We start from the raw sequence: 24,548 nt of genomic DNA on the forward strand, positions 1-24,548 counted from the left end.
TATAACAGACACAGATTATTTGTTGTAATTGTTTTAGCAAGTTTTCAGGGTATCATGCAGCAGTCTCTTATTAACGTGACGAAAAGCAAAAAAAAAAATATATATATATATATTTTCTGTAGTATAATATTAATTTACAACTGTCATCGTGTTGATTCTGTATGTGTTGACTGCAGCGACTCTCTGGCACACAAGGGATTATGGGATACGTCAATAGGGCGAATGAACACTACTGGCCAGTAGATGGCAGTAGAGACCTTGAAAACTTGCCAAAACAAAATTCCAGATAATCCGTGTCTGCTACATTTAAGATGCGTGGAATTGAATAAACGCAGACACAATAACAACATCTATAAACCCAGAGAATATATTCATTAGAGTGTTAGGCACTAGAGTTTAATGCTTGTCCGTAGAGCCTGATCAGAGTGTTTCAAATGCATTTCTCATGTCGTGAACTTACTGAGATTATCCTATCCTACCCATAATGCACTGCTGGGCACAGCATGTCCACACTAAAACATTAAAAATTAGCGCATTACTTTAAAACTAAAACATATATCTGATATTTTCATTTTATAAAACTTCAGACATGACAGTAATTTAAATAACATGTCTGACATTAGTTTGGTTAAAAGTTGAACCATAAGTTTAAAATGTATGCCTCTGGATGACTTGGGTGATACTGCCCGCGTATCAGTATGGGGTTAAAAGAAATGAGTTGTTTTTTTGTTTTTTTTTGTCTGCAGAGGATAGAGCGGTTTCTTTTTAAGGCAGCTCTTCTCTGTTTTGCAGAGAGTAGAACTATACATCAGCTATGAAACATTTAACAGGTAGGTGCTCAACTGATTTTAAGTTTTATAAATATTTGTAGCTGTTCAGCTTTGTTTACCACGTTACTGGTCTAAAAATTATCATATAAAAATGTATCGCAAGATAATTAGTCAGATAAAGTTATCTAAAAAGATAATCCGATAATGAAAACATGATCTTTGACAATTATCAGTTATTGGAACTGTGCCCACCACTGCTCTGTGGTTCATAAAAATGCATTAAAAACACACACACACACACACACACACACACACACACACACACACACACACACACACACACACACACACACACACACACACACACCACTAACTCATTGGTGAATAATTGAAGTAACTTAGATGAGACACAGATTTGGATTGGGGGAGCACGGGAAGTGAGACGTCTAATTGACTGTGACGTCAGCTGAGCAGGACGAGGACGAACTCGGTGTGATGACAAGACGGATGATTCCTCTGGAACAGCTCAGTGTGTGTGTGTGTGTGTGTGTGTGTGGTGGGGGGGGGGGGGGGGGTGTTAATAAAAGATGAAATTCTCTAAGACGTTCCAATGAAATTTACTAACTACTGTAATGAAAAAAGTTTTAATATATTCCCAAGATGTAGCTTAAACATTCTTTTTTAATTTACACTAAATAAACACTATAAACGGTAAGAATGAATAAATAACATAAGAGCAATCAGAGATTTCTGACTTCCACCAATCCGGATCACCTCCAAAATTCAGTGGAACCTTCCTTGGTCTAATATCTACCTGTGGTGAACAGTTTTGTCACAATCTGTGCAGTAGTTTTGACATAATGCTGCTAACAGACAAATAAATAAATGCTGATCATTTTATTACGTCCTTGGCCATCGAGCGTCTCCACACAAAGCGGCGCCTCCACACGGAGCGTCGCCTCACAGAGCGTCTCCACACGGAGCGTCGCCTCACAGAGCGCCTCCACACGGAGCGTCGCCTCACAGAGCGCCTCCACACGGAGCGTCGCCTCAAAGAGCGCCTCCACAGGGAGCATCGCCTCACAGAGCACCTCCACAGGGAGGTCCGCCTCACAGAGCACCTACACACAGAGCGTCGCCTCACAGAGCGCCTCCACACGGAGCACCTCCATGCAGAGCGTCACCTCATAGAGCGCATCCACAAAGAGCGTCGCGTCCACACAGAGCGCCTCCACACGGAGCACCTCCACACAGAGCGTCGCCTCCACACGGAGCGCCTTGACATGGAGCACCTCCACACGGAGTACCTCCACACAGAGCGTCGCCTCACAGAGAGCATACACAAAGAGCGTACACAAGTGCAACAACAAGATTACATCCACACTCAAATTACCACAGACAAGATAGAGCAATTAATCCACAATTATTACTTGTTTACTGTAATAATGGCACACACCAGAATTAAGACAACACATATACATTTGACACTGTTTATGTGTACTAAACTTGAAACAATCCGTTTTCCGAATTGAGGCGATGTGAGTGTGGGGGAGCCGCAGCAACATGTAGTCACGCCACCATCAGCTTGGGGGGGGGCATACAGCAGCTAAAACTGCACAGCACCCCGGAGGGCAAAGGGAGTGGGGTGAACGGGGGCTAGGATGGGGTGCGGGATGAGGACAGGCGCGGGTGTAGGGAGGAGGTGGGAGCATGCTTTCACTCTCTGTCAATGCCAACTCAATCATGACGGACCAGTGAGGGGTCGTGGTTCTGGTGGCAGCCGTCTTGCCAATTTTCCAGTAGGTCAGGGCAGCACATAAACCAATAAGTACCAGTGCTCCGACAATGAAACCAAATATAAATAAATCCTTGACGTCCTCCACAGAGAATGGCACAAAGCATGCAATACGCCACGTCTCCCAGGCGTCAAGAACATAGCCCGCAGGGTAGGTTCCATCTGGGCATGCAGGGTCCCCCGGCCCTGATCTCCTTGTTGAAAAAAATGGTGTCAATAGTTCAGAGACCAGCTGATCAATTCCATGGTTAATCCAATATAGTTTGAAGAATTCACAGTCTGGTGAAGTAGGGGACTTGAAGGTAGGAGCAGAGATAGAGGAGAGAGGAGGAGATGCAACCGCCCTCGTCGGAGTCCCAAGCTATATCCCAACTGTATATTTCCACTTGGTTCTGACAAGGTCCATGAACTGAATTCCACCTGAAAAAACTGTTCCATCACGCTGACCACAGCGGTGTCACACATGACAGGCGCCACCTGACCGTTTTCTCCATTAAAGCTACAGATGGACATCTCTACCTGACACTCAGCAGGTCAAAACACTCAACAGTTTTCCCACAACCACCATCCACATCTTCGAATGTCCAAAGAGAAAACTGCCAGCTGATTTGTGAAACGGTGTGACAATGTCCTACCTGAGGCTGCGGGAGCGTGGTCTCATGGCGGGGGAGCGGCGTCCCTCCTCGTCTGTGATGCTCTCCGAGCTGAAGTGTTTTGTGAGGAAGTGCAGCTCATCTGGCGTGGGCTGGAAGGGCAGCTGGTGCAGCTTCTCCTGAGATGAACAGGAGGACTGTGAGAGGAGGAGCACAGAGGGACCACAGTTACACCAGCATGGCAGCTACGGCAGCGTTAGCGGAGCGATGGCATTAGCGCAGCAGCGGCGTTGGTGTGATGGCGGCGTCAGTGCGATGATAAGCACGGTCTAAGCCTGAACGAGTCTGTCAACGCTGACACAGAAAAGAGAATTATGGGTACAGTAAGGTCGCAGAGATGCTAACCTTCCAACACTAACGTTTTTTTTGTCACAAACATTAAGAGGTAAAACTGAAAAGCTGCACAGGTACACACTGCAGTACTACGTGGTACTGTGAATAGGATCACGTAGAAAGTAATACCACCAAGTGAGCAAGTACACGTCTTATCTGCCACAAGGTTTTTAAGTATTCCACCATTACAGGACAACAGAAACGCTGGCGCAGACTGTCAGAGCAGCACAGTGGCTCAGTGGTTAGCACGGTTGCCTCGCAGCAAGAAGGTCTGGCGTTCGATTCCACCTTTTCTTTCATGTTCTCCCTAGGATTCCCTCCCACTATCAACAACATGCAGATTAGGGTCTGCTCCTTTCTCTGTCCCTGGAGCTGGTCTTTGAGTGCCAAACTGTGACTGTCCACTGTCCCTAGTGGTTGGACTGCGTCCAAATGTAATTAGGACGGTAAAATGCAAAGGACAAACTTTGCTGTACAGTAGTGTTCAGAATAATAGTAGTGCTATGTGACTAAAAAGATTAATCCAGGTTTTGAGTATATTTCTTATTGTTACATGGGAAACAAGGTACCAGCAGATTCAGTAGATTCTCACAAATCCAACAAGACCAAGCATTCATGATATGCACACTCTTAAGGCTATGAAATTGGGCTATTAGTAAAAAAAAAAAGTAGAAAAGGGGGTGTTCACAGTAATAGTAGCATCTGCTGTTGATGCTACAAACTCAAAACTATTATGTTCAAACTGCTTTTTTATCAATCCTGTGAATCACTAAACTAGTATTTAGTTGTATAACCACAGTTTTTCATGATTTCTTCACATCTGCGAGGCATTAATTTTGTTGGTTTGGAACCAAGATTTTGCTGGTTTACTAGTGTGCTTGGGGTCATTGTCTTGTTGAAACACCCATTTCAAGGGCATGTCCTCTTCAGCATAAGGCAACATGACCTCTTCAAGTATTTTGACATATCCAAACTGATCCATGATACCTGGTACGCGATATATAGGCCCAACACCATAGCCTATACTTTTTTGCACCTGCGTATAAGTTTTCCCCTCTCCAATCAACTTTTTAATCAAACTACGCTGTTCTTCTGAACAATGTCTTGAATGTCCCATTTTCCTCAGGCTTTCAAAGAGAAAAGCATGTTCAACAGGTGCTGGCTTCATCCTTAAATAGGGGACACCTGATTCACACCTGTTTGTTCCACAAAACTGACGAACTCACTGACTGAATGCCACACTACTATTATTGTGAACACCCCCTTTTCTACTTTTCTTTTTACTAATAGCCCAATTTCATAGTCTTAAGAGTGTGCATATCATGAATGCTTGGTCTTGTTGGATTTGTGAGAATCTACTGGTACCTTGTTTCCCATGTAACAATAAGAAATATACTCAAAACCTGGATTAATCTTTTTAGTCACATAGCACTACTATTATTCTGAACACTACTGTATGTATCCATGTATGTGCAAAGACAATAAACCAGTGGTGGAATGATACACTAGCTATATGACACACTGCATATCGGTTGTATACGTATTAAGACGCACCTACTGCAATTGGATACATATCCTGATACAGCTCAGTAAATGTTTAAGCTAAATTATTTTGAAGATGTCATCTGTTTCCCATGTGTATATTTTGAAATCAATTATGAATCTTCTAGAAGGAATGATTAGTAAGTAACTTCCATTCGTTACAGGCCCCATGATACAATTATCACCATACACGATGCATCATTCCAACCCCACTTCTTCTTCTTGTTTTGTTGGACACAGCCCTTTAGGTTTGTTGACACAAAAGATTTGGAACCTTTTTGATGATCTAAAGTTGTTCAGAAACACACTAAATCTCTTTTTTTCCCTTCAAATCACTGAATTTGTGGTCCTGACGGCAGTTATCGCTCTTTAAATATGATAAAACACGTCCTGTTAGCAGACTGAGGTAGCAGTTCAGCGTGTCTGCAACAAGTCAGCTAATCGGCTTCTGAAGCATGCTGGGAAATCATTCTACAGGCGGCAGGTACCAGAAGGACGGACTGTTGAGAAGGAAGCTGAAGCAGTTAGAATCAGCAAACTGGGATTGTGTAAGAAAACAAAAGGAGAGCCGGGAGGACTTTAATCCGGTCTGATGGTCTGGAGCAGATCAAAGTTCTCTCTGAGGTTTTCTGATGCCATTAACATGCAGACAAACTGATATTTACCGAGACGGTGGAACTGGGGGTGTTGGTGCCATATCCAGAGGACGGCAACGAGGCCAGAGACCAGCGCCTGCCATCCGTCCTACGAGACAGGAAGACAAAAAAAGAATCATCAAAACCCCTAAAAACAGTGTAGAAATCCTGGACAGCAGCGACACAAAGCAGCTGGAGGAGGCAACATGACAACGTGCAGCTAAAGCATGATGGGAACACGCCTGCTTCAAAAAAATTCTGAAAGAGGAGTCACCACCTGATGATGTCATTCAGCCATGCAGGGAGGCGGGAGGACAGGGAACAGGAAAAAGAAGCAGGGGTCAGGTCAAAGGTCAAAACTAAGAGGTTACCTGTCAGCCCTGTGCCCGTGACTGTGGGGGAGAGAAGACAGCAGCAGCTGTCAATCAACTTCACAATGAGCTCTCCTCAAAGCAGCATCAATCACTCAGAGCAAACAAACACGTTTAGTGTCTGTGGTATTACTGCTTAACGAGACCTCTGACCTCAGTCGGACAAACCCAGTTAAATAAAGCCTAAATACACTCAAAGTCCACTTTATTAGGTACACCTTGCCTTTTGCCTTCTGAACTGCCTTAATAGGGCAGTGCAGTCTCGTTCAGGGCCGGGCGCGAAAGGGGTAAAATATGGCGCATATGATGTCATTTCTCTACTTCCAGGGGACAAAAAACAGCATGTCTGATGGGGTTTTGGGCAAATTACATGCAAACAAAGTGAACATGCAAAGAAAAAGTGACGATGTGGTGGGAAAGTGGACATGTGTTGCAGATTAAATGGAGGTCCCCATAAGTGGTCAAATCCCGTGATATCACGGAGGGTTCAAATGAGACTACAGTCTCCTATTCTTCGTGGTATAGATTCAACAAGGTGTTGGAAACATCCCTCAGAGATGTTGGTCCATATTGACATGATGACATCAACCGGTCTGTCCGTTCAACCGGTCTGTCCGTTCTCCTCTGACATCGACAAGGCATTTCATCCACACAGCTGCTGCTCACTAGATATCTTCTCTTCTTTGGACCATTCTCTGTAAACCCTAGAAATGGTTGTGGGTGTAAATCCCAGTAGATCAGCAGTTTTGAAATACTCAGACCAGCCCATCTGGCATAAACAACCACACATTCAAAGCCACTTAAATCCTCTTTCTTCCGCTCTATTTGAACTTCAGCAAATCGTCTTCACCACATCTGGATGACTAAATGCACTGAGTCGTACTTGTGATTGGCTGATTAGCTATTTGAGTTATCAAGCAATTGAACAGGTGGACCTAATAAAGTGGCCGGAGAGTGAGTGGATATCCAATAAAACCAGATGTCCCATAAAATGTCTATGACTTGTTGAACTTTACAACCCACTGGGAGGCTTGAGAAGCATATTTTCTTACATTTTTTAAAAAGTGCCAAAACTATGTTTATCAAAGCCAGAAACTGTAAAAATAGGAATTATCACTTACAGTTCTTTAATAAATGATGTAGACTGCACACAACAAAAAACAAACAAACAAAACTTCTCAATTTTAAATAGTTATTATTTCATCAAAACCCCTTTATTATGCATGTCATATTTAAAACTCCACCAAACATAAAAGAGTTTGTACGGTTCAGGTCCATGAAATACTGCTGTTGAGCCCCTTAAATGAAAGCTGAAATCTGACGTACAATTTGATTTTTCTCCTCTTTCTATTCAAATGTGGTGATGCACAGAGGCAATTTTCCATAAAGTGCCACTGTCCAAATATTTATGGACCGGACTCGAGAGCACATGTATGGTATGGGGGTATCCTGGATATATTCCAGTGTCTGCAACACTTGTGTGCACTTTGTAAAATGTATGTACAGATTCCAACACTTGCCAATTTTTGTCAAATAAATTATCTTCATTTTATTTATTTGTTAGTTTATTTCACAGGGAGAGAGCACATTAATGCACGTTCCTGTAAATGTGTCTGTATTAGCTCAAAAGCTAGTTTTCAGCTGTTGTCCCTGGGATATAGATAGATAACGATGCACCCGTCGGGCACTTCATTCTGCATAAAGGACATTTTTGAGTTCTCTCCATATCAAGCTGCGACTACTTAGGCGCAAAACTCGCAGGTGCAGTGAAAATCAGCCTGCAGAGTGTTCAAATGGGACAAAACCAACATTTAAGTTCGTTATGTTAAACCATGTGAACCAGAACGTGTGAACATGTGACAGTTAAAAGATGAACACGAGTCCAGACGGACAGTAATCAGCAAAGATAAAAGTTTTATTAATCCAGGATTGAAACACGCGGCTGACCGGTCATGATGTCATCACTGCCTGCAGTCTCATGTAGCGGAATCTTGGTGATTAGATCCAACGATATGGTGAAGACCTCTTAACTGACAAGGAACAATCCCATGACTGAGTGTCCATCCTCCATGAGACCAAAGATCAGTAAAACCACCCACTGCTGTTTTCTTTTTCTGTGTGCACGTGTCACCATTCAGACGTGACCCTCAAACACGTGCACAGGTGTCTCACCTGCGAGCGGGAACAAAGGAGAAGTGTGCAGCCGTGTTGGGCGAGAAGTTTCGAGGGCTGTCCAAAGGACTGGCACCTGAGAGACAGAGAGACAGACAGACAGACAGAGAGAGAGAGAGAGAGAGAGAGAGAGAGAGAGAGAGAGACAGACAGACAGACAGACAGACAGAGAGAGAGAGAGAGAGAGAGAGACAGACAGAGAGAGAGAGACAGAGAGAGAGAGAGAGAGAGAAAGAGAAGAATGAAGAGCTCAATCAGACTATTCATTCTTGACCAGGTGTGAAGTGGGCGTGGCCAAATCATAAAACAAGTTTGTCTGTTCACAGGATGACTGTAAAGACCATAACAGCATTTTCAAACTCTGCCCCCTGCTGGCAGAGGTGTGAACTCCAGTCAGCACCTTTCTGCTTTGTATCACAGATGGTAAATAAAAACTGGACACTTTGTAATAAAATAACTAACTAGTAACAGTTCTAAAATAAAACTGACTGCATTTAAATTTATCATACAAAATAAGATATTTTGGGCTCCTTTGAATGACAGCATGGACAATGTTACTATTGACAACTCACATGTCTGAAGTGGGTTGTGAGCAGGCGGCGCAAATCCCAAAATGGACCCAATCAAAACCCGAGAGCAGGCGGCTCAAAGCCAGACAGCGGCTGACTTAATGGAAAACTAAATACAGCAAATTACTTCTTGGCGCCGCTCTGTGTGTAATGTTGTCATTATAAACAACTGGTAGCGTGGACAAGATCCCTTCAGAGGTAAACACCTGCACATTCACCTCACCTGTTACAGTCAGTGGCTCTGTGCTTCACTAATCATTACAAGCTGACTGCTGATGGGCTCTACGAAGGATAAACACAAACATCTAAAAAACAAACCCAGTTTGATAAATCCCAGGTTCCCTTTCAGCAGTTCTCACACATGGCTGAGTTTGGCGAGTTTTCTCGACTTAGCGTGGCTCATGTGAGTTTTGGGGGAAATGAGCGCGGTGCTCAGTGTTTGACCCACCTGTTGGTCATCAATGTACCGTGTACTGAACAGCGGCAGCGTGACGTAAACACGGCACAACTCGACGGTGACTGCACTGAGGTTTGTCAGAACTAGGGATGGGTATCGATAAGATTTTATTGATATCGATACCATTAACGATTCCGCTTATCAATGCGATTCCTTATCGATACCTCTTGTGAATTTTTTGTGTACTAAAAGTAGGTTTTACAGGTTTTCTACGTCAACGAGTCAAAGAGCTTTTTCTTATCGTGCACCCGCTCTGTGGAACGGTCTTCCTGCGACCGTGAGACAGTCGGAGTCCGTGGACATTTTTAAGTCAAGACTTAAAGCCTATTTTTATTCTCTTTCTTATGAATAGTTTTTATTTTTTATCTGTTTTATTATTTTACTTCTGTTTTTAATGATGTATTCGAATTTTTTAATTTTTATTTATTTACTTAAATTTTTTATATTGAGCTGTTCTATGTGAGGGCAGCACGGCGGCTTAGTGGTTAGCACTGTTGCCTCAAGCGAGAAGGTCATGGGTTCAATTCCTGCCTGTGGCCTTTCTGTGTGGAGTTTGCCTGTTCTCACCGTGTTAGCGTGGGTTTCCTCCGGGTGCTCCGGTTTCCTCCCACATCCAAAGACATGGGGTTAGGTGGATTGGAATCTTTAAATAGTCCATAGATATGCATGTGTGTGTGAGACTGTTTGTCTGTTTGTGGCCCTGCGACAGACTGGCGTCCTGTCCTGGGTGTGTCCCGCCTCGCGCTCTATAACTGCTGGGATAGGTTCCAGCCCCCCGCGACCCTTAACTGGATTAAGTGGTTGAAGATGGGTGTGTTCTATGTGAGATACCTTGAAACAGCTTTTGTTGTGATTTGACACTTTATAAGTCAATTAAATTGAAAGTGAATTGAAACTGAACAACATTTTATGGAGTCTTAAAGTAAATAAATGTGAAATTGGTTACTGGATCCTTAAACTTTGGACATAAAAACTCTACATGGTGGATCCTTGATCTCTGAACATAAATAGAAATAAACAAAATCTGTAGTTTTTGTCAAAAGCATTTCCTTTCAGACATTATTGGCATGAATGTCTTTCCATACATCTGAGCTGAGCTCTTGCAGCACGCCAAGATGTAATTCATAAAGAATGCAGGACGTCTCATTTTGGGAGGAAAAAAATGTTTTAGTCGATTGTAGTCTCTTGTCTGTATTACAGTGTTTGTAAGAGGTGTCATTTTATTTAAAGTGGCAATTCATTTTGAAGTTATTAATTCCAAGCGGACTCTGTCTTGACAGAGAGCCACGCAGTGTTTGGAGCTGTGCCAACAGAACGGAGGACGATTCTCGTTTGTTGACTGCAACAAGACAAGAGTCCCAGTTAGAGACTTTAATCCACACAAAAGTGACTCATGATATTTTAATGGCTTTGAGAGGGGTTAAGGAGCGGGCTTACCGTTTCTGAAGAGCAGCAAATCAAAGAACCAACGAGCCAGTGGATCGAAAAATTGCTTCATTGGTTCACGCTTCAAAGTGGAGTCATGCTGCAGAAACGGTTGATTACAGACCCGCTGCAGGGTCTATAATCAACGTAGAGAAATGATAATTTTTCCGATAAATACCCTCAAAAACAATGGCTGCTCTGAAGGACCGATAAGGGAATCGCTAAGCAACAAGAGTATTGATATCAGTGGATCAAATAATTTCTTAACGATACCAGAAAAGAACCGGTTCTCGATACCCAACCCCAGTCAGAACTGTGCCCAGTTATGTTTGAGGTGGTTCCGAGTGGAGCCAAATCGCTACTTGACAAGACGTAGTGCCAGTTGGAAGTTCAAGAACCAAATTCTGGTATTAGTTTGTAATTTCTAGGTATAGGACTGGGTCCTGACACTTCTCAGTTAAAAAGAAAACTGAGATTTAGCATGCTGGCTAACAAGCAAGTACACTAATCTTAATATGTCATCGACTAATACCATCTGTTAATGTGTTCATTATTTAACAAACAGCTCACGTTGTTAGTAATTAATCACTCTGTGGCGATATCCTAAATAAGTTTATGACGACTCAGGCCTCACAGACAAAACAACAACTATGGAACTTCAGGTAACAAGTCTCCTCGACCAAATCAACCACAACACTGCCTCCTAGTGGTTAGAGTGACTAACTGCTTATTACATTTGCTTATAGAGGACTTGCTTCTGGTTTGGATGAACACAAGTGTCCCCCCCCACCCTTTAAATTTAGTGACTTTCAGCATGTCACAGCTAACCGGCTGAAGAGAAACAAACAGAATTCCTTTTTGGATAATGTTTCCAGTTTTCCATGCAGGAATAAAATAAATGATGCATTTTTTCAAAGTGAATAAAAAAGCCAAATGAAGCGTAAATGAAAGAAGAATTCCCCTTCCAGGCAATCTCGTCACAGAACCACAGAGCTGTCACATTTGGGGTTTTCTGTAGCAACAGTGACCTAATTTGGCAAAGACCAAGAACTGTGTGAGAATGGGAGACAGATGCAAATGTAAAACCAGCTTTGTGCCACTTGTCTCCTCGTGGGGGCGACGTGGAGCGAAAACACAATCCTGCCAGTAATTGGAGAGGAGGTGCAGGAAAATGTTCTGTGACAAGAAAAACAAGCTGAGCAAAGCGTGACAGTGTGACCCGCCTTCCTCTCCGCATGGCTGTCCTTCATTACGGTTACCATGGCAAGGAGCCAGGAGCTGCCAATCACACCACGACCTTTACCGAACGACACCCCGCTCTCAGCCACAAGGACAAATTTATCCCAATGAGTATTAGTTCTGTCTCTGTGGATTTGAGAAACATGGTTCAGCTGTCGCAGACTGGAACTAAGAACAAGATGGAGGGACAGACGTTAGAGCGCACTGCTAAGAAACCAACACACTCACTGCTGTGGGAGTGCACGATTTTACACAACTATAACACGTCTGTGTTCATTTAAGCATTTGGGTTTTTCTATTTTTAACTCCCAAAATGAAAACCAACCCTCAGGCTAACCGAGCTAAAGCTACAATTCATAGCACTGTTAGCTTTGGCTAATGGACCCAAAGCCAGAATTGATAGCACTATTAGCTTCAACTAACCTACCAAAAGCTATAACGCAGAGCACTGTTAGTATCAGCTAACGTAGCCAATGCTACAATTCTATCAAAACAAACAGCAACAGAGACAAAAACAGACTGTTCACAGAAGTGCACAAATTAATGCACGTATATCATCACATGACCTCTGACAGCCAGAGTTACAAATTCTGTGCACCACGTCCTTTAAATACGCAACACGTCTGTTTGTGACGGACGGAGCACCAGCCAATCAGATAACATGTTCTGTTTGGAATTGGGGAGAAAAATAAAAATAAATTTTAAAAAGCCCGTCTGAGGCTGACCAGGCCACGCCCACAAGTGTGTTCCATGAGGTTAAACAGGCACAAGAATTAAACATCCTGACCGTCAGACACGTGAGGGTCTACGAGCGGCCACAGGAGGAGAATCATACCTTTATTTTTAGGATAATTTTGGCAGCCTGGCAGATGCTTGAAAGACGTCAGGAATAATTTGTCCAAATTGTCCTAAACAATCCAGAATTCAAGAAAAAATCCTGAAAATTTTCATGTCTGGGCAAAAGCAGCGCCAGAACCAAAGGGTATCATCTCCAAGTCATCTGGATTTGTTCTGACACGTGAAGGTTTGTACTGAGGACGAGGCAAAACGTTTCAGTTTGGTCACAAAGTGATGAGAAGATGATATGAATAATGTGCATCAGGCATCATTTACATATTCATTTTCACTGAAGTAGGTTAACACGGACAGAAAAAAAGAAGAAAAAAGGAAAAAGAGTGTGTGTGTGTGGGGGGGGGGGGGGGGGGGGGGGTGGCAGGAGAGAGAGATTCACAGACTTTCACCATTTAATAAAAGTCATTTTTGGGGAGGGCTGGTCCTCATCTGGCCCCATTAAAGGGTTTGATGAGAGCTGAACCATGATGACAATCCTGATCAGACCGGAGCCAGACAGAGAATCTAAAAATGCAACCACGCTGTTATGAAGATGTGAAGTGGGAGCGAAGGGACGCTAACGACCTCCAGCGGTGCACGCTAAGTTGAACAGTAGCCAGCGACTGAAAAAACACAAAACCAACCACATCTCACAAAGTTAATCAGACAAAAAAAAAAAAAAAAAAAAAACACAACAAAAACCTGTTAATTGTGCACAGTGGGCGTGTCTGTTATTTACCAGTAACATCACATATTAAAGCGCGTGACTGACAACTTTATGACCATCAGAACCTGGTGAGAAAAGAACCAGAGATACAGGATTATAAGAATCAGAAATAAATAAGACAGAACCCAAAGAGAAGCAGAGCGGAAAGACAGACAGAGAGAGAGACAGACAGAGACAGACAGAGAGAGAGACAGACAGAGAGAGAGACAGAAACAGAGAGAGAGAGAGACAGAGAGAGAGAGAGACAGAGAGAGAGAGAGAGAGACAGAGACAGACAAAGAGAGAGACGGAGTAAACTGTGCCGCCGCTGCCATAGCAACAGCATCAGAATGATGGACGGACAGATGAAGAGACATTTCAGCTCATTAAAACCAAAAAACTTCACTCAGAGCTTCACAACATGATGACGGCTAAAAAAAAAAAAAAAGAACAGCGCTGATGAGAAAACGAGGAGAACTAATGAGTTTCATTCAAGATCAGCTCGACTTTGACTTCATAATTAATCAGCTGTAAGTAATAAGAGTTAAAAAGCAAAAAAACAGCGCACAAGGACAAATTCCCCACGTGCACACTGACCAACAGGAAGCCGGTGTCTGAATCCAGATCAGCTCAAAAACAACAAGGTTAGAGCCTCAACATCTGCTCTCATAAAATAAAAATCCCAGAATTATTCAACAACTCCAACTGAAGAACGCACACGTCACCGTAAAACACCACCGCGTTCTGCAGTCAGACTGGATCCTGGATTCCACATTAACTGGATTACTGACTGCAGTTGGAGGTGGAGTGGAACAGAGAAGGGCTTTAATCCAGGAAACCTGAACCCGTCTAGGCTGGAGTCTCCCATGTGCCTTCTGACAAACTGCAACTGTAAGATAACTGCTGATTTCAGAGTTTTATGAAATAAACTTTAGAACGTATGTGGCATTACTTTTCTTCAACGGCATAATGGAACATAAACATGGTCTGGGGTTGGTTGGGGTAGTATGGGTGCGGCCTAATTAGTCAGCAAAACAACCCAACAGAAGGTTCATGGTTTAAACCCATTGGTAACCCATTCTCCATGTAGTTGTGGCAAAACTGAGGAATGTTACACTCAACAAAAATATTAACGCAACACTTTTGGTTTTGCTCCCATTTTGTATGAGATGAACTCAAAGATCTAAAACTTTTTCCACATACACAATATCACCATTTCCCTCAAATATTGTTCACAAACCAGTCTAAATCTGTGATAGTGAGCACTTCTCCTTTGCTGAGATAATCCATCCCACCTCACAGGTGTGCCATATCAAGATGCTGATTAGACACCATGATTAGTGCACAGGTGTGCCTTAGACTGCCCACAATAAAAGGCCACTCTGAAAGGTGCAGTTTTGTTTTATTGGGGGGGATACCAGTCAGTATCTGGTGTGACCACCATTTGCCTCATGCAGTGCAACACATCTCCTTCGCATAGAGTTGATCAGGTTGTCAATTGTGGCCTGTGGAATGTTGGTCCACTCCTCTTCAATGGCTGTGCGAAGTTGCTGGATATTGGCAGGAACTGGTACACGCTGTCGTATACGCCGGTCCAGAGCATCCCAAACATGCTCAATGGGTGACATGTCCGGTGAGTATGCCGGCCATGCAAGAACTGGGACATTTTCAGCTTCCAAGAATTGTGTACAGATCCTTGCAACATGGGGCCATGCATTATCCTGCTGCAACATGAGGTGATGTTCTTGGATGTATGGCACAACAATGGGCCTCAGGATCTCGTCACGGTATCTCTGTGCATTCAAAATGCCATCAATAAAATGCACTTGTGTTCTTCGTCCATAACAGATGCCTGCCCATACCATAACCCCACCGCCACCATGGGCCACTCGATCCACAACATTGACATCAGAAAACCGCTCACCCACACGACGCCACACGCTGTCTGCCATCTGCCCTGAACAGTGTGAACCGGGATTCATCCGTGAAGAGAACACCTCTCCAACGTGCCAAACGCCAGCGAATGTGAGCATTTGCCCACTCAAGTCGGTTACGACGACGAACTGGAGTCAGGTCGATACCCCGATGAGGACGACGAGCATGCAGATGAGCTTCCCTGAGACGGTTTCTGACAGTTTGTGCAGAAATTCTTTGGTTATGCAAACCGATTGTTCCAGCAGCTGTCCGAGTGCATGGTCTCAGACGATCTTGGAGGTGAACATGCTGGATGTGGAGGTCCTGGGCTGGTGTGGTTACACGTGGTCTGCGGTTGTGAGGCTGGTTGGATGTACTGCCAAATTCTCTGAAACGCCTTTGGAGACGGCTTATGGTAGAGAAATGAACATTCAATACACGAGCAACAGCTCTGGTTGACATTCCTGCTGTCAGCATGCCAATTGCACGCTCCCTCAAATCTTGCGACATCTGTGGCATTGTGCTGTGTGATAAAACTGCACCTTTCAGAGTGGCCTTTTATTGTGGGCAGTCTAAGGCACACCTGTGCACTAATCATGGTGTCTAATCAGCATCTTGATATGGCACACCTGTGAGGTGGGATGGATTATCTCAGCAAAGGAGAAGTGCTCACTATCACAGATTTAGACTGGTTTGTGAACAATATTTGAGGGAAATGGTGATATTGTGTATGTGGAAAAAGTTTTAGATCTTTGAGTTCATCTCATACAAAATGGGAGCAAAACCAAAAGTGTTGCATTTATATTTTTCTTGAGTGTACATAGAAACAGTGAATATAACAAAAAAGGAAAGAAATCCAAACACGGGTAAAGTCAGACTTGTGTATGTGTATGGAGAACATACGTCCTCATGTGTTGAGTTGGTCTTTGGTTTCATAGCAGACGTGATAATGAAGTCTGGAAATTATAGACAAGATGGTGTACTGTCTACTTAGATCGTGTTAGAGTACCTCTTTACAGCTGGTATGTCGTGTACTGACCCCCATTTTTAGAAATGCACATCCTCTATCCTCCTCCAAAAAACGGTCTCCATCCAGATGACGAGCTCTTTAATGACTGTGCAGAAACTAAGTCCCTTAGTGGCCATACTGGGTAACACACCATGGCCTTTTTCAAGAGGACGTTTCCTCCAAAAAGAAGACAACACCTGTGGCAGCCATACTAGATGATGGACCTCTTGTGTGGAAATGATAACGGCGCCCACTGCAGCCATACTGGACATTTTCAAAATGAAGCAACCAACAAGAAATGGTTTCAATGGCTTTAGTTATTGTGTGGAAACAAAAACATCATGCCCCGATCCTTCACATAAACATTACAAAATGTTTCACCACATAAAAGTCAAGTTAAACATGGAACAAAACAATTAACTATTTACATTTTCAGTTTTGGTGTTGATTCAAATAATTGGTTTTCACAAAATCCAGCGAGAGTAAAATCTAATATTTTCAGAATTTTGTGACTAAAAAGTCAAAGCAGCAGACAGACGATATGTGGTACTGATGTGTGAAGTGGACGTTTTGGACATCATGTCTTACCTGTGTGTCCATGCAGAGGTGAGTGTGGTCTGGGCAGTGTTGGCGAGGTGCTGGACGTCACGATCAGGCTCTTTCTGTTGCTGGTCCGACAGCTGAGAACACAAACCACCGGAATTAAACTTGCAACTGAAATAAACATAAAATCAGAAATGTGAAGTCTTCAGCAATGAACCACACGCCGCTCGCTAACGAAGACTTGACTGACCAGCTGACCAACCACAGGAAACACAGATGAGCCACTCATCGCCACGGAAACGATCACAAAACAACCTTTAACAGATTACATTAAAAAAGGAGTTTCTCAGGTTAAGAGCTACAAACATTTAAACATCACTGATGGTGATTTTATTCTAATTAATGCCTTGAAAATATCTCACTGCTGCCACCTGCTGGCTCGGGCTGCCAGCTCGACACGCTTCCTGCCGGCTGTGTGCGGTGTTTTCATGTGTGTGACGTGTCGGTGGAGGGATCACATCTGCTGCCTTTAATTATGTCGGGAAGCGTCCAACACGCTGCGGCGGCCTGCTGATCACATGACACGCAGCGGCTGGCGGCTCAGGCGATCAGAACAGAAATGTGAGACATCTGACTCACAAGCTGCCGTGCGCGCGGAGACCACATGATACAACACTGCACACGTCAATGTTACAGGCAGTAATTAGCTGTGTGAACGTGCACAGACATCAGAAACGCCAACACACACTTTATGCTGTCACAGGAAAAATAAAAAAACAGAAACCCTTCAATTTCACAGCGTGACACCATCCTCATGTTTCCTGCACATACTGAGAAGAAGGACTACACAGTTTATCCACCAGGGGGCAGATTAGAGCTGAACATCTGTTGATAGGAGAATATTTTATTTGTGCTGATGATCTAAGTCCAGGTTCTTTTTTTTTTTTTTTTTTTTTTTTGGTCACTGTGATGCTAAACAGTGGCGTACTGAAAATAAGTGTGGTTTCCTCTTTTCAGACTAAACTTTGTACCATTTATTTATTTGTTATTTCAAACAGGATGTTTGTTGGTTATTGTGTTCACTCTGCTCAGAGACTTTTGCAATTCGGGCCGCGTTAAGTTAAAGCAGGAGAACATGAAGAAGAAAAGGTTTTCTGTTTCACAGTCAGAATCACAGGCGCCCCATTATTTTAAAATGTGTTGAGAAATGAATGCAAACAAACCAATTTTTTATATTTTAAAAACAGAAACAACAAAATACTTTTTATAAAATGAAATAGAAAACATATAAAATGTCCCGTCACTGGAGTAAGCTGGAACAGAATGTGGATGAATGATGAACTTCTGGTAAATCGTCACTTTCAATCAGGTTCTCTTGACATCAATCAGATGATGGAAACTTGAATGTTTCCAAATCACCGAGTGCGTCTCAGACCTCAAACACGTCAGTCATTAATAAGAAGCACAAACAGCAGGTTTCTGTAGGGCAAATCTGTCTAGAGAAGGCAGTTCTCAAAAACAGAGACTGCACAAGGAGGAGACTACAGTGAGGGAAGCCACCAAGACACCCATGATGACTCTGAAAAGCTTATAGGCTTCTGTGGTTGTGATTGGTGAAAGTACACACAGCACCACAGTCATGGCTTCATGGTGGAGTGGATAAAAAAAAAAAAGAAAAACGAAAAGAAAAAAAAAGAAAAGGAGTTTCTACACAAGAAAACTGATCAAATCTCAGCTTTTGTCTCCCATGTGCTTTCTGGCAAACTGCAGCTGACTTTTGAAGAAAGTCCTTCTAGTTTCCACTCCACCATGAGCTGAAGATTCAATGAAGTGGTCAAGTGTTTCTTGGAAAATTGTTGACTTTCTCTCCCCCATCCCTCCTTCCTTCCTTCCTTGCCTTTAATTGTGTCACTGAACATGTGGTCTTGATGAGAACAATAACCAAAGTACATTCAGTAATGTAGTGACTGGACGTAATTTATGTAACTAGTCCACTGCTCGTAGAAAGTAGAAAATTTGGGGCTTAAGTAGATTTCTCATGGATGGTTGTATGAGGCTGTGTTTGAAGGTGGGATGTACAAAGAGGTGAACTTATATTATTTTAATATAGTATTTTATACTATCTATTTAAATCAGTTTTATTATCAATTATATGAAAATAAAAAGATTCCTATCAAGCAGGTTATTCAGAGAAAATTAAAAAGAACATTTACAATATTTGAAACAGCAGATCCTCAGTACCCCCACCTCCTGAACACAGTTTATTTAAACTTGAACTCAAAGCAAATATAAGATTTTATTTTATACTTACTGAAACATTGTACAAATAGTGGGAAATTTGTTGGTGTTAGCAAAAAACGGATTTTAGCTAAGGTCTCCTCAGTGTTGGAAAGTAGAGATCTGAGTGCTGTGGACCAGCATTTAACTTGTTCCCTCCTCCATTGAAAGACGAGGATCTCCGGTGTTTGCTAAAGGCGGTGAATTTGAAAAATCCACCCAAATGTCCCTATGGCTGTTTATTTTATTTTCTTTACCCAGAGAGATTACAACGCTCCTTTGAAGAAGCCATGGCGGATGCTAATGAGACAAACAGGTAAGCTGTGTTTGTAGCATTAGCTGCTATCTGATTTACTCATTTTCTGGCGTTTGATACAACCAAGTACTGCATGAAATAACACCATACATATATTAACGTTACGTAATCTTGCCGGGTAGTATTTTAACTTGATTGTGCTTTTATACGAGCTTGAAGCTGCTGTGCGGCACAGAGCTCGTAGTTCCTCATAGCCAAACCATCCACGTGGAGTCACAACACAAAGTAGCTAAAAATAACTGAGGGCCACTTTTTCGTGTCCTCTTCCCACTCTGTTCTGATCCGTGGGTGAGCCAGAGTCCATCCCTTTGAGCTTTTCAAAAAGGTTTTTGTTTCTACCCATGGAATGACTTCCATTGTTCTGTATTGAAAACACCGCTCAGCGGAAGTCCTAAGACAAAACGGAAATGCCTCTGTTGTAAAAGTGGGCGGGGCTGAATAAGGTGAATAAGCTGGACTATAAGTCACGGTAATTATACTCTGGTACAACTTATATATTGGTGTTCCCTCTTCAAGAGGTCTCTTTTAACAGGTGCGACTATACTCAAGGAAACACAGTGTTTTTAAACACCGTGTTTTAGGTCACTGATAATGGAGCTTTTGCAAACCTCCGTCCGAGATGAAGATTTTCATAAACTCTTTCACAGTGTTTGTGTGAAGACAAGAAAAATTGAGTTTGCTTGTTTTTCTGGGCTTCTGATTGGCCAACATGTCAATACAGTTAGGGTTATATCACCACCTGCTGGTGTGGCATGCTCATGATAGTGCTTTACAATGTGTTTTGCCTTTTCATATGGATGGAGAGCATAACCACAGGAAAAAAATAAAAACACAAAGGTGGAAAACCCAAGTTTTGAAAACTGCACACATACATGTGGGTTCAGCCTCAGTTAAATAAATAAAAGGTGATGATCATGAAAATAACTGAGATGGACCCAGAAACATTTTGTCTGAAGCAGCATTTAAAATGTGTCTTCAATTTCTGCTGAGATCAGATGAATCCAGTTCTGGGCAAAAGTATTTATTCCTTAATGATTTTTTTTTTTAAGTTTTGTTTTTTAGTTTTTCTCGTGTCTGCAGTGACTTTCGCACAGTATCACGACGGATCATCATCAGCCTGCTGTGCTTAAGGTTCTGAACTTTCAGAGACAGAATGTAATTTCCTGTGTTGCAGGAAAACTCCAACACAACCGAGCAGATGGGAAGATAAAAGTAAACAGCACACATTAAACTCAACCACCGGCCATCATGCACAGACACACAGACACAGGACGAGACATACAGACAGACGTCAGTCTGTCCAGGACACAGACACAGCAGGAGACCTACAGACAGACGTCAGATCGTGAAGGACACAGACACACAACGTACCACAACCAGGAGACAATGCCGAGACCCAAAGTCCAAACTCTTAGACGTCTTACAGGTGGTGACCACACATTTTGTCAAGTCAGTGCTGCTGACTCAGTCCACCTCCTCCTCCTCCTCTTCAAACTGACACAACAGGAGGCACCAGCGAGCAGCAAACATCCATGTGTGCAGCGCTGCACCGTTATTACACAGGAGGAAGAAAATTACTGCTTCCAGCTGCTAAGTGCTGCTCTGTGTGTTTGTCAAAGGAACCACAACTGGTGGTCCAACACACACACACACACACAGAATATTTATGAAAACATCCAAACTTATCAAACAGCAACACAACATTTCACATAATGAAATAAAATAATTATATAAAATCTACACGTGACAGTGATTAGCACATTCTGAGTGGTTTACAAATATATATATATATGCGTGTGTGTGTTCAGATAATCAGCGGATGATAAATTAACAACCCGTGCATTCAACAAAACAGTCAAATGGGTACATTTATCCGTGACATCGCGTGCCACCATCAGACAGACTGATGTTTGCTTTTACCTCCGAGACTTTAGCTTTCCTGTGACCAACCTCATGACAGCCTCCTGCTGACCTTTGAACTTTAAAGAGAGTTTGATGGCACGGAAGAGCAGCAACAGATTAACTTAACCAACGAATAATGGTAAAACAGATCCATTATCTGGTTCATAGTTGGGTTCAGGGGTGTATGTCAACGCTGACAGCGGTAACGCTGACATCGCTCCGCACACATTTTGAATATGCAAACGAGATACGCGAGAGAAAAAGACAAAATAAACATAGATAAATAGATGCTGTGCATCCTTCAGCTGTGTACAGATATAAACCAGCGAGCGTCACATGGGAGGAACGTCTGCTGAGACTGACAGAGGACGAGGAAGAGAGGACACGGATGGACACAAAATAAAGAAGCACTGTAGGACAGAAATGGGGTGAGGACCGGTGGAAGAAGTGATGTCACAGAGGTAAGACTGGAGATGAAGATAATGAAGATGATGTACCTCTTGGAGCGCCGCAGCACGCTCCGCTCAGGCAGCGAGAAATTAGACAGCACGGTCCAGGAGTCAGACATGCTAACGGGAACGAAGCGGACACACAACCATCACCGGGACACAGACGCCTGCGCACGCTACAGACGGAGGCTAACGTCTGAAAACAGACGCTGGCTTCCACCTGTCACAGCGAGAGAGAGAGAGAGAGAGAGAGAGAGAGAGAGAGAGAGAGAGAGAGAGAGACGAGCAAGACAAGAACAAGAGAGAGATAAGAAAAGATAAGAAGAAAAAGCAAGAAAACAAGAGTGAGATAGAGAGAAAAAGAGAGAGAAAGACAGAGCGAGAGAACAAGGTAGCGAGAAAACAAGATCCAGAGAACAAAAAGGACCAAGAGAATGAAAATGAGAAAGCAAGACAGAGATCAAACAAGAGAGACAAAATAACGGAAAAGAGAATGAGAGCGAATGAGAAAATTAAAGAGAACACAAGAGAACGAGAGAGAAAAAGTGAGACAGCATGAGAAAGTGAGAATGAGCAAGAAGACAGCAAACGAGAGAACGAGAGTGAGATAAGAGAACGTGTGAGAGAACAAGAGCGAATGAGAAAATTAAAGAAAACAAGAGAGACAGAGCGAGAGAACACAAGCGAGAGCAAACTCGAGAGAAAGTGAGAATGAGCGAGACAAACGAGAGAGAGCAGGACAAGAGAAAATTAAAGAGTGAGAGAATGAGAGAACGCATAAGAGAAAGAGAGCTCTAGAGACAGTGAGAATGAGCGAGAGCGAGACAGAGACTGATACAGAATGAGAGAGAAAGAGACCACGAGTCAGAGTGTGAGAGCTTGATAGAGTGGAAGAGAAAGAACTAGAGAGCGACTGAAAAAGAACGAGATAGTAAGAGCATGAAATAGAGAAAACAAGAGAAAGAGCAAGAGAGAGAGCATGAGACGGAGAACGAGAGCACGAGGACGAGAGAATGTACAATGAACACTTTTGTTTTTGCTCCCATTTTTCATGAGCTGAACTCAAAGATCTACAACATTTTCTATACACACAAAAGACCTATTTCTCTCAAATATTGTTGACAAATCTGTCTGAATCTGTGTTACTGAGTACTTCTCCTTTACCGAGATAATCCGTCCCACCTCACAGGTGTGGCAGATCAAGATGCTGATTAGACAGCATGATTATTGCACAGGTGTGCCTTAGGCTGGCCACAATAAAAGGTCACTCTGAAATGTTCAGTTTTATCTCAGTGTACAGTGCCACAAGTTTTGACTTTTGGCGCAAGTTCTGAGTGAGCGCGCAGTTGCCAGGTTGACTGCAGGAATGTCCACCAGAGCTATTGCACATGAATTGAATGTTCATTTCTCTACAATAAGCCGTCTCCAAAGGCGTTTCAGAGAATTTGGCAGTACATCCAACCAGCCTCACAACCGCAGACCACGTGTAACTAAACAGAACCAAAGAATTTCTGCGCAAACTGTCAGAAACCATCTCAGGGAAGCTCGTCGTCGTAACTGTCTTGAGTGGGCAAAAGCTCACATTCAATGGCGTCTGGCTGCTGATCAACTCAATGCGAAGGAGATGTGCTGCACTGCATGAAGCAAATGGTGGTCACACCAGATACTGACTGGTTTTCTGACCCCCCCCCCAATAAAGCCAAACTGCACATTTCAGAGTGGCCTTTTATTGTGGCCAGCCTAAGGCACACCTGTGCAATAATCATGCTGTCTAATCAGCAGCTTGATCTGCCACACCTGTGAAGTGGGATGGACTATCTCAGCAAAGGAGAAGTGCTCACCAGCACAGATTTAGACAGATTTGTGAACAATATATGAGAGAAACAGGTCTTTTGTGAAAATAGAAAATGTTTTAGATCTTTGAGTTCAGCTCACGGAAAATGAGAACAAAAACAAAAGTGTTGTGTTTACATTTTTGTTCAGTGTAATTGTTTTGTCAATCATGACTACAATATTGTTTGTGGTTACGTCCACAGAACCTGTGCTGTCATCTCCAGTCTCACACCACAGTGTGCTATACATCATCTCACCAGCAGATGTCAGCAATCTAATGTCATGAAGCAACTCGACATTTCGACAAGGATCAGTTTTCTCCTCTGCAGCTTTCTTGCAGAGAATAACTGTCCACCTACTGCAGCTGGGTGAACCGTGGGCATGTCCCTGGTCTTCTCTAGCTACTGCACGTTGGATCACACACAGAGAAACGCAACACATGGACAAAAAGGTCGAAGCTGATGTTCCTTCCCAATGTCAGCGATCCTCATTATCCGAGTCTCACTAAGTAACCACTCTTGATTCACAGTCCTTACAGCAGGACCCAAGGACGCTCTAAAGAGACCACCTTGTACCAGAGAGTCTCTGCAAAAATCCATGCATCCTCTGTTATCGTGTGACCTTAAACATGAATATTTTGTTGAGAGAATTCAAACAAATCACAACTGTCACTGAAATTAACTGAATTTTGCTGAGGATTAAAAAAGCTAGCGTGAGCACTGCTAGCCAAGATTCTCTCACCACAGCGCCCCCTACATGAAGTAACAGATTTATTCATTCCTGAAGGATTACAGCACATGTGCATGT

At 43.0% G+C, this 24,548-nt stretch overlaps 1 protein-coding gene across 5 annotated transcripts in view; it reads right to left on the reverse strand.

The window, feature by feature from the left end:
• Positions 1-24,548, reverse strand: part of mast2 (microtubule associated serine/threonine kinase 2) — a 240,637-nt gene that overhangs the window by 57,444 nt on the left and 158,645 nt on the right. For 3 of the 5 annotated variants that reach the window (XM_034179340.1, XM_034179344.1, XM_034179343.1), the window contains 5 exons: positions 17,010-17,101; positions 8,272-8,347; positions 6,100-6,120; positions 5,759-5,837; positions 3,201-3,355 (listed from right to left, as the gene is read on the reverse strand). In XM_034179340.1, coding sequence (XP_034035231.1) covers positions 3,201-3,355; positions 5,759-5,837; positions 6,100-6,120; positions 8,272-8,347; positions 17,010-17,101 — 423 coding nt within the window. The remainder of the gene's footprint in view (positions 1-3,200; positions 3,356-5,758; positions 5,838-6,099; positions 6,121-8,271; positions 8,348-17,009; positions 17,102-24,548) is intronic. The other 2 variants (XM_034179341.1, XM_034179342.1) reach the window with 2 other exon arrangements.

Source organism: Thalassophryne amazonica, chromosome 10 (genome assembly GCF_902500255.1).
Source record: "Thalassophryne amazonica chromosome 10, fThaAma1.1, whole genome shotgun sequence".
NCBI lineage: Eukaryota > Metazoa > Chordata > Actinopteri > Batrachoidiformes > Batrachoididae > Thalassophryne > Thalassophryne amazonica.